This window comes from Cannabis sativa, chromosome 2, assembly GCF_029168945.1.
Source record: "Cannabis sativa cultivar Pink pepper isolate KNU-18-1 chromosome 2, ASM2916894v1, whole genome shotgun sequence".
Classification (NCBI taxonomy): Eukaryota; Viridiplantae; Streptophyta; class Magnoliopsida; order Rosales; family Cannabaceae; genus Cannabis; species Cannabis sativa.
This window is the reverse complement of record NC_083602.1, coordinates 16394514-16405635: the sequence shown is the minus strand read 5'-3', so window position 1 is coordinate 16405635 and position 11122 is coordinate 16394514. Positions and strand designations below refer to the sequence as shown.

The 11122-nt window shown below is 29.2% G+C and overlaps 1 protein-coding gene across 2 annotated transcripts; it reads right to left on the bottom strand.

The window, feature by feature from the left end:
* Nucleotides 1-2887: 2887 nt before the first annotated feature.
* Nucleotides 2888-10256, bottom strand: LOC115724004 (uncharacterized). Of its 2 annotated transcripts, none has more exons than XM_061110194.1 (12): nt 8569-10256; nt 6495-7391; nt 5989-6390; nt 5859-5906; nt 5696-5761; nt 5503-5568; nt 5262-5324; nt 4864-5031; nt 4479-4760; nt 4011-4367; nt 3388-3905; nt 2888-3298 (listed from the first exon to the last, which is right to left on the bottom strand). In XM_061110194.1, the coding sequence occupies exons 1-12, from the start codon at nt 8854-8856 to the stop codon at nt 3091-3093; spliced, it is 3363 nt and encodes a 1120-aa protein (XP_060966177.1). In that variant the 5' UTR covers nt 8857-10256; the 3' UTR covers nt 2888-3090. The 2 variants fall into 2 exon arrangements, with proteins under 2 accessions (XP_060966177.1, XP_060966178.1); XM_061110195.1 differs by having other exon boundaries at nt 4864-4977.
* Between the last annotated feature and the right edge of the window lie 866 nt (nt 10257-11122).

Genomic DNA, 11122 nt, shown 5'->3' with positions numbered 1-11122 from the left:
TACCCTTTGATGGTAAACACATTTGAATCATCAGCATCACCTGAATGTCTTGCCAGCAACAATTATTTAGAAATTGGAGAAACAAGTATGCAGTGTACTGAACAGTTACCAACAAGAACAGAATATGCACAATTGGTAGCAGATTATGCTTATGATCATGCACAACAAGCACTGCAAACAAGTTCAGAGATAAACCAAGTAATTACAAATCCTCAAATTGACAGAATACATGTTGGCCAAGTCTTTTCAAACAAGCAAACACTGAAGAATGCAATCAGCCTATACTCAATTAGACAAAACCAGCCATTCAAGGTGAAGAGATCATCAACTCTTGACTATAAAATCGTTTGTGTTGATGAAAATTGCAAGTGGAGTTTCCTAGCTTCAAAACATGGAAAAACAGAAATGTTCAAAGTTAGGAAGATAAAATATGACCATACATGTTCGTTAGATATCACCTCCGGAAACCATCCTCAAGCCACAAGCAACCTAGTTGGGCATGTGATAAAAAACAAATTTGTCAACCCAAAAAGAAACTACACTCCAAATGAAATTGTAGACGACATTGCAGATGACTATAGTGTCTCAATATCCTACCAAAAAGCCTGGAGAGCAAGAGAAAAAGCTATGGTGGATGCTAGACGCTGCCCACAAGAATCGTATGGCGAAATACCATCCATATTATACATGATGCAAATATCCAATCCAGGTATTCTTTTTATACTCTTGCATATTGTAAATCAAAAAACTTAATAGTATACTAATATAGAAAAAAAAAATTAATAATTTAACATAAAACATCAAAATATATTCAAAACAGTATACAAAAATATTCAATAATAAAATAAACTAAAAAGTTACTTATGTAACAGGGACAATCACAGATCTTGTTACTGATGAAGATGGTAAATTCAAGTATCTATACTTCGCTATAGGAGCTTCAATCAAAGGTTGGCAACATTGCACCCCAATAATAGTCACAGATGGTACATTCTTGACAAACCAATATGGAGGTACTCTATTGACTGCAAATGCACAAAATGCAAATCGGCATATATTTCCACTTGCATTCGCAATAGTGGATTCTGAAAATGACAACTCCTGGAATTGGTTCATGCAAAAAATAAAAGAAACATATGGAGAAAGAGAAGGACAATGCATAATCTCGGATAGGCATGAGAGTATATACAAAGCAACAAAGTCAAACTTCCCACTCCTAATGCATGGGGTATGTTGCTATCACTTGCTCAAAAATCTAAAAATGAAATTCAAAAAAGGAGGAGATGAGCTCAAACATGCATTTGATGGAGCTTCGAAAGCTTACACTATAGAAGAATTTGAGAAATGCATGCAAGATTTGGACAACATTGACTTAAGAATAAGAGATTTCTTGGCCAATGAAGTTGGATATGATAAATGGACAAGGCTATACAGCATGAATAAAAGATACAAAACAATGACATCAAACATAGCAGAGTCAGTGAATGCAGCTCTCAAATCAGTAAGAGAATTACCAGTTGCAACCTTACTAGAATGTCTACACTCTTTGGTACAAAGATGGTATTGGGAAAACAAAAATAGAGCCTTGAAAACGGACACTACTTTGGCAAATATTCCAGAAAAGGCTCTCAAGAAACAAAGAGAAATGGGCTTAAAATACAAGGTACACTTAACATTAATTTAAATTAAATTTTATAATTTGTTTGAAAAATATAAAAAAAAACATTAACAGTAAACCAAATAATTTCTGAAAAAAATATAATAACAAAAACCTGTATAAATTCTTCATGCAGGTTGAGACAGCTAACCTTCTTGTATACAAAGTGCACGATTATACAAGCTCCTACATAGTAAATCTGGAAAACAAAACATGCACGTGTCAGAAGTTTGACTATGACGAAATGCCTTGCTCGCATGCAATGGCTGTACTAGCCAAAAGAAACTTCTCTTGCTACAAATACTGCTCCTACTACTACACTAAAGAAGCTTTCATGTCAACATATGAGGATAGCATACTTCCATTAGGTGAAGCAACATCATGGAATATACCAGAGGATGTGAAGAATATCACAGTACATCCACCAAAATATAAAAGACCGATTTTGGGAGGCCAAAGAAAGATAGATATAAAGGAGCAATGGACACAAAAACAAAAGTCAAGTGTGGGAAATGCAACCAAAAAGGACATAATCGACGGTCTTGCAAAAATGAAGCAATTCTAAATCCACTGAAGAGAAGAAAGTTACTTTAGAAACAAACTATACAACAAAAAAATGTCTTTCAGATTTCTTATTTTTACAAATATAAGACAAAATAAAGGAACACTAAGAACTTCTGATTTTTCATTTTAAATACCTTCATATAAATAAATAAAGATGAACACAAATGTGCTTACTGTTTTACGAAAATTAACAAAATAAACATAACAAATATATTTTGTAAATAAAATGATTTCAAAAATATAAAAGAAAAAACCAATAATTTGAATCTTGATTTATAATTTACAAAACTATTTTAAAAATATCTTCTTAATTAACATTTTCATAAACAATTTAGTTGTTAATTTGATAGTAAAAAAAAATGTAATCAATATTATTTAACTTAATTTCTTAAACATAATAAATTGAAAAAATAAACAAAAATACCTCTATGATTTGAAAGTGTGTACCTCTTTTCCAAAAAATATAAATAAAAAACAGAAGATATATGCAACGGTTTACAAAACCTGAAAAAAGAAAAATACCAACTTAATCAGACCAAACTCAAAAAAAAGAATACAACAAACAAAAAAAATACATACTACCATTAACAAAAAACCAAACTGATAAAATTCCATAATAATCTTACATTATATTACACATCTAGTAAAAAAAAAAAAACTTCAAACTTAACTCCAAAAGCAACCTGCATTAATATCATATTAAAGGTACTGAAAATAGTTCCAATATCCATACATACGTTTGACAAAATGACCAAGCAAAAAGAAGGTTAATATGTTTAACGTTCATAACTACCCAAACTATCAATAATAACCCGTACAAAAGTATCAAAACAACAAGAAACAAAAGTGTTTCCAACTACATTAAACAACTACTTCTTTTTCTTTCCATCCTTTTCCATCCTGCCAGGATACTCTGAAGGTGATTCATAACCACTCACTTCCTTCTTCTTAGCATGAACAAAGAGCTCAACACACAGCTTCTTTCGAACAAAAGGAATGTCCAACTCCTTCGGAATCTTGTCAATCAATCCATGAATAAAATACTCAGCGTACTTTATAACAAAAACACCACAGTCACTGTGAAAAATTAAAAACAAGCAGTTAGATACAAAAAACACAAAACGAATTTAATGAAATAACAACACAAAAACAACTAAAAAGATTACCACTGCTCTTGTTGAGGCAAATCTTGAACGATAACAATTTCCAAAGGGTCTGTCTCACTCTTTCCTTGAAAAAATCCTGTGCTCTTATCAATATCTTTCCTTTGATCATAAAAATTTACATGTGACAACAAAATAGGCAACATGACAGCAAAAGCACGAACCAATTTTTCTGAGTTCTTGTACCTCCCAAATCTCATAGAATTGCACACTTTAAGACATCTCAAACGTATGTCAAAAATGCACATAATCCAGTGAGCCAAATCAATCAGATTAATAGGCATTAAGACATTATCTAATTCAATCCATTTTCTACTGCAATACATACCAAAACCAGCTACGTATGCAGAAGCTTTGCTGTCCTTCTTAACAGATTCAATGTCACAATCATTCTTAACAAACTCATTATACATCTCAAAAATCTGGGCAGCAAAGAAACAATCAGTGGTATTAACAAAAGAGTTTACACTCTCATTGTACTTTATCTCCTTTCTCAAGTAGTAAAAACAAACATCCAAATGCTGCATCAGAAAAAAAAAAGCCAAAATAAATTCATAAAAAATCAAATATAATGTAAAAACCCATTTAAAATCAAACATAAAAATAAAAAAAATAAATGGACTAACCGAGCATGACAAATTTCTTCCAGGAGTCAGCAAATCATAAAACCACATCTTATCATCAATCTTCATAATTGCAAAATCCAACGGGACTTTCAATTTCCTATCACGTTCTTTAAACTTTTTAATCTTGTTCCTATCATTGAAACCGACCTTAAACCACTGCTCAAAAAGTTTAGACTGAAGATCATCAATACGGTCAAGTGCAACTGAAGAAAAAGCAAGCAACTTAGATTGTTCTCCCTTTGGTTTACTACTACTCCCAATAGAACCAAAATCAGATGTAAATGGACTCCTCAATGCAGATCCAATATTGGGAACCCTCTTTGCAAACTCATAAGAATTAGCTTCTAAATTCTTTTCCTAGAAACAAAATCAAACAGATTAATACATAAACAATAATAAACAAACCAATATACAAACAAAAAAAGAAACACTTTGACAAACTGTTAATTCCATTAACATTATACGTACCTTTTTCAGGCTTCCTTCAATGGTTTCAATTTTTTCATTAATGATCTCCATGGCTGACAAAGTAATACTATCTTCTGTACCTTGACTATCAAACAAGTTAGGAGACCCAATGACACCAGCCACAACAACATCAATTGCAGATGAATCAACCATATTTTTTCTTGCTTCACCACCAACATCATCCTTGGTAACTGATCCACCTTTTTTAGATTTGTCATCACCCTCATTAATTCCCTTTATAACTTCCTTGACAATAGAAGAAACAGCATCACCACCCATACCCTAAAAAATGAAATTAACATATAATGAGAAAAAAAAAAAAAAAATATAAAGATGAAAAAAAATAAATTAAGGAAATAAAAAATAAAATATACAAAGTGGTTACCTGGTCATCACCATCATCTTCATCATCTTTTGATTTCTTATTTAAATCTTTAAACTTAGCATGATCATCTTCATCTTGTTTTTTCCTCTTCTCTTTATCAGCATTAGCATCGGGCTGAGATGAAAGAAAACCCATTATATCAAAACTTGGAACATCATCATTATCACCCTACAAAACATACATAAAACTTATTGTGAAGCATAAACTTAAATAAAAATATAAAAATATTTACATAAAATAACAACAAAATTGTAAACAAAGTCAAAACTTATAGAAAACACACAAAAAATACGTAAACAGTAAAACACATTACCTGTAAACAGTAATACTGTAAACAGTTACATGTAAACAAATTTTTATATAAAAACACAAAATCAAATAGAAAATAAAAACATTACCAGTAAAGCAGTGTGTCCTTCTTTAACCAAACCACCATCTCCAACATTTTGTAAACCTTCACCCTAATTAAACATATTGAAAATAATAATGATATAAATAAAAATAATTAAACATAACAAATAATAAATCATATTAATTAGTCTTTTAATAAATCATATCCATATACAAAATAATTTCTTTTAACAATAAAATACAAAACTGTAAACAACAAAATATTTATAAAGGAAACACCAACAAAACCTCTACAACAGTGTCTCCCTCATTAACCAACACACCACCACTTTCAGCAAGATTTAAAACAGGATCCTGTTACAAACAAATAATTAAAAAGAATATGAGAAAAACTAAGTAATCATAAAAAAGATAAAACTACTTAATATTGCAAAAAAAAAAAATAAAGCTCATTAAAATAAAAAACTATTTACAAACATACAATAGAATAATCTTTAACATTTTCAGTAACCAAATCTACATCATCAACCTCTTTCATAACTAGATCCTGAAAAAACAAACAAACACATCAATTATAAAAATAAGAACTTTAAAACTATAAAATAAAAATAAACAAGTAAAAAAAAATAAATAATCATATTTACATCCTTCACTGCCAAATCAACATTAACACCATCTTTCAAACCAGATTCCTGCATTAAAACAAATATTAATAAACATACAAACGAATAATAGTAAGACAACTAAACAATTAACAAATGGATAAACACTCACATCATCACTATCACCACCACTATCATCACGGATATCCACGACACTCTGAGAAGCTTTTAAATCATCAAACTTTTCTTTCAAGTCATTAAATTTCAAATCCAAGTAAAATTGCAAACTTTCATCAATCTTAGAATCTATGTGGGAAATCATATTGAGTTCCAACTCCTTGAATCTACACTTAATATCTGATGTAAAACCCTCAAAAGACCCATCAAAATGTAATTGCTTTTGAATTACTTTTTTAACGTCCCTCCTTAACTCATTTAAAATAGAAGATTGTAAACCAATCGCACCAACTCGATCAACATCAACATCTGAATCTTCCTTCTCAATAAACTCAAGACCAGATAGATTAAGCATTGATCTCTCTTCATCTGTAGGAAATATATATTCACCTTTCAGCTATCACGAAACAAAACAAAAAAAATAAACACAATTAGTAACCAATAAACTTCAAAAAAAAAAATGTAAACTACATAATATCAAAAAAATAAATAAAAATGTACCTTAGGAGATGAAAAAACTTTCCTCTCAACAGCACTATTATTAGGAAGACCCACATTCAACCATCTACAAATCCTATATTCTGGATCACTATCATATTCACAAAAACCAGCCTTCTGACAAAGAGGAATAGTTTCGTAAATCCAAACAAGAAATGCATAAGGAAAACAAGGCAACTTGTAAGTCCTCGAAGATTCTTTATCAGCAGCCTTTGCTTTCCCTTTACGCTTATCAATATGCTTGGAACCAATATCTTTCCCTGTTTTTTTCTTTGGTACACCCCTCAAACCAATCCTCAAGTTGTGTAAAGTTTTCTTAAAAACTAATTTTCCCCAAGGAAAACTCTCATAATCACCAATCCCAACAATATTGAGTATTTCATTAGGAACCTTCTTGGAATTAGGGCTTGTGAACAAGCAATTAGAAACGAAATACAACACCGCCATCTTAACAGCGTATTCGTCCAACTTAAAATCACTATACCTAAACCTCTCCTCCACAGCACTGACTGTTACTTGTTGATCACTAAAATACTTATCCACAAATGCATTCTCCTTCTTTGCATAACCACTCATATCAGAATCACCAACACATAATAAACCAGTCACAACAGCAAACTCAGCCAAACTAAACCTGAAATTTTGAGAACCAAATTTGAACCACATTTCATAAGGATTTTTCTGGTGTACCTCCCTGTGCAAAGCACTGTGAATCAACTGAGTTTGCATTGCAATTGGATTCATGTCCAAAAAATGTCCAAAACATGTCTCACGAAACAGCTTTGCTTGAGAAGGAGTCAATTTACTATTGATAATGGCAATAACATTGTTTTCATGGTTAGGAAAAAAAATTATTCTTCCACCAACCCTATCCTCATGCTTGAAATATAACTCCCACTCCTAAAAAATTAAAATAGTAATCACATAAAAAAATTAAAATAAAAAATTACAAATAAACAAAACTATGTAAACAAAACAGTCAACATGCCAACAATAATGAAAAAACATAACATTATTGTTTACTCCTGAAAATAGCAAAGTATACAAAAATACATAAATATTAAAAAATTAAACTAAATCATATACAAAAATATTAACCACCTAAGAATAACGGCAATCATTTGTAATTGAAAAATAAACAAAAACAAACACAATGGACCCAATGTCCCCAACAACTAAATAACAAAGAAAACTATGTAAACAAAACAGTTGACATACCAACAATAATAAAAAAAAAAAACAGAACATTACTGTTTACTCGTGAAAATAGTAAAGTATATAAAAAAGGTTAGTTAGTTTAACAATAACAATAACAATAATAAAAAGAGGTGTTCTAAAATCTAAATGGTTAGTTAGTTTAACAATAACAACAAATCTCTCTCTCTTAATTATATCATCAAATAAAAGTGTAATTGAAAAAAATAAACAAAAATACAAACGACTGAACCAATTTCCCCAACAACTATGCCAATCATTTCTGTATTGTGCTTAATTTGTAAGTGTGTGAATTAAGAAACTGTAGGAATAGTAAAGTATACAATAACATAATAACAAACAAAATAAACTAAATCATATACAAAAAAAAATATAAACATAATAAACACCTAAATAAACTTGAATAACAAAAAAAAAAAAAACTAAAAAAACAAAAAAATTAAAAAAAAAAAAACAAACTAAAACTTAAATATACAAACCAAAACAACACTATTAACACCAACAGATAAAAACGAAAAAGAAAAGAAAATCCACTCATACATATGCAACATCAAATTAACAAATGAATATGCCCAAAAATTGAAGATGAAATAGCATCAACAAAGAATATGAAAAGGAAATAAAAGAATCTCAAACAACAAACCTAAAATGAAAACAAAATATAAATATATATATATGTGTCACCCTACTCAGAAAACAAGAAACAACTACCAAAATGAAAAATAAAAATCAATAAAAAAATTAAAAAATAACAACAAAACCTAAATCGATAATAGAAAAAGTTATAAAGAATACCTAATCCAAAAAATCTCATAAAAAGTAAATAAAAAACTGAAAAATAAACAAAAATAAGAACACATACCTTCATCGATTCATTGTTCTCAACTTCTAGATCATCACTGTCGTAGAAGTCCTCATCATATTCAACAACTTGTTTCAATTTTTTCAAAGGCCGATCGTCAGTAACCTTCTTGTTTCCACGGTTATATTGCTTCTTCTTCACTTCCTTAACAGAAACATCACCAGAGCCCTCAGAACCACCAGAAAGATCTTCATTGTCATCTTCAGAAATCGTTTTCTTCATTTTTAACTTGTCAAGAAGAAGCTTCGATGAACCAGATGGAGAAAGGGAAGAACGAGTATTAACCATTTACAATCAGATTTTTTTGAGAAAGTTTTAAATGAATAACCCTCTATGAAACTGCCACACTAAATAGAGAGAAATTTTGAATTTCAAAACTCTCTCTAAAAAATACCCACACTAGAAATTTCTGAAGTTGAAAAAAAAGAAACCCACTAAAAAACCCTATAAACCGCTCCCTCCCTCTAACTAGACAGTATACTTACAAGTCTACAAAATAGGGAGCAATTATCATGAATATCAAAAAACGTGATACCCCTGACGCGCGTGAGATGCAAGACGTGGGATGATGGGTAAGAAGTGACAACACATGGTCTGACGTCACTTGGGAAACGCGTGGCTCAATAAATGATAATTAAATATAAAACGGTAATAAAAAACGGTAAACTTACCCAATATAATAGATCACGGCAAAAAAGGAAATTAGATCAAAATAAAGGCTCCAAATGTAAATTTTCCAAAAAAAAATCTAGAACTTAAATAATTTCAAATTTAAATTTAATTAAATATCAGAAATTAAGTTGTAACCACTTAATTTGAAAAATATTCCATTTTAAGTTTAAAACTAACTTAAAAAATATCTTAAGAATCTTTAATAACTAATACCTAGAATTCCTCAACTTAATTTTAAATTTAAATAAAATATTCAAATTTAAGTTAGATATGAAAAACCAGTTAAAATAACTAATTTATAACTTAAATAGGAATATTTAATTAAATAAGTTCAAGAAAGAATCTAGTTAGTTAAAATTCTTTATTTAATTAAATACAAGAAAAATACAAATAGTTTGTCTAGAAATAATATCTAAAACTAAAAGTCTTTTTCTTAAAATTAACTTTAAAATATTAAAATGAAAATAAATTTCATATATTTTAAAAGTTAATTATGTTGCTAATTTAATTTTATTAGGTCAAACTAATTTAATTAACCTAGCACAGTTATTCAAATCAGGCAAATGGGCCTTCACAATTGGGGTAGTTCATGTGAGGGGGAGCTGGGTTCAGTATGTCGTACCCACTTCTATTGGCCCCCAACTCTCACACAAGGCCCAAAAGAGAGGAATTTAACCTTAAAATAAATAACTGTTATTAATTGAATAGGTCCAAAAACTAAATGAACCTAAATAAAACCTATCATGGTGTGACATTTTATTTAGCAACAACCTATATGCATCTATATCATAAAATAAACATATAGGCTCACACAGGCACACATTTGGATGGATCCTATCATGTTGCTAGGTCATACACAGATGAAAGAAGATTGTGAAAATTAGCTGTTACAAATTATATACTTGACCAAGGGAGTCATGAGTTAAAATCAGATCATTAGATCTGTCAACAAGTGAACCATGACTATTTGCAATCAAGTAATAATAGGTTTTAAAAACTTACAAACAAGCTAAAACACATACTCCTGCAACAAGGTTAGCTGGATAGTTGGATGTAGGATTTATTTAATTTTAAATAATTAAATTTCGAAAAATAATTAAATAATAAAAAAATATTTAATTTTTGAAAATAAAAATAAAAATAAATATATATATCGAAATTAATAAAAATAAATATTTAAAATTAAACCTACAATTTTGAAAAATTAGGTTTCAACTAACCTAAATATCATTTCAAAATATGCTAACTACTTTTAAAAATTAAATGTTATTTTATAAATAAAAATTAAATAAAAAATTAAAAAAGATAAATAAATACCTTTTTCAGATTTTATGATTTAATTTAAATAAATAAAATAACAAAATTTAAAAGTTAGCAAAATATCTTACATCTATTTAAAATATCATGATTATAGTTATCTTATTTTAAATTTAAATAAGGTCAAATTATTAAAAAAAATATTTCATTTAAAAAATTTAATATCTGACCTTAAATTTAAAAATAAGATAAGATATAATCAAATTTAAAAATAAGATAGATAATTAAGCAAAAAGATAGATATTTACTATTTTCAAATTCAAATTACACTAATATCATGAATTAAATTAAAAAAAATATTAAATAATTTAATTATGATATTTAGAATTGAAATAGGAATAGTAAATGTCTAAATACAAAACTACACAAAAAATCGGAAATTAAATCCATGAAATAGCATGAAAAATCGAAGAAAAACGAAAAAAAAATGCGAGCTGTACGGACAGTATTCAGCATACTGTCCGCGCGCGCTTGGGGCTGCATGGGTGAGGAATCACGGCGCAGGGGGAAACCTGCATGATTTCCGCACGCGGATGGGGGCTTCAGACAGGCGCTCGTCGAGTAG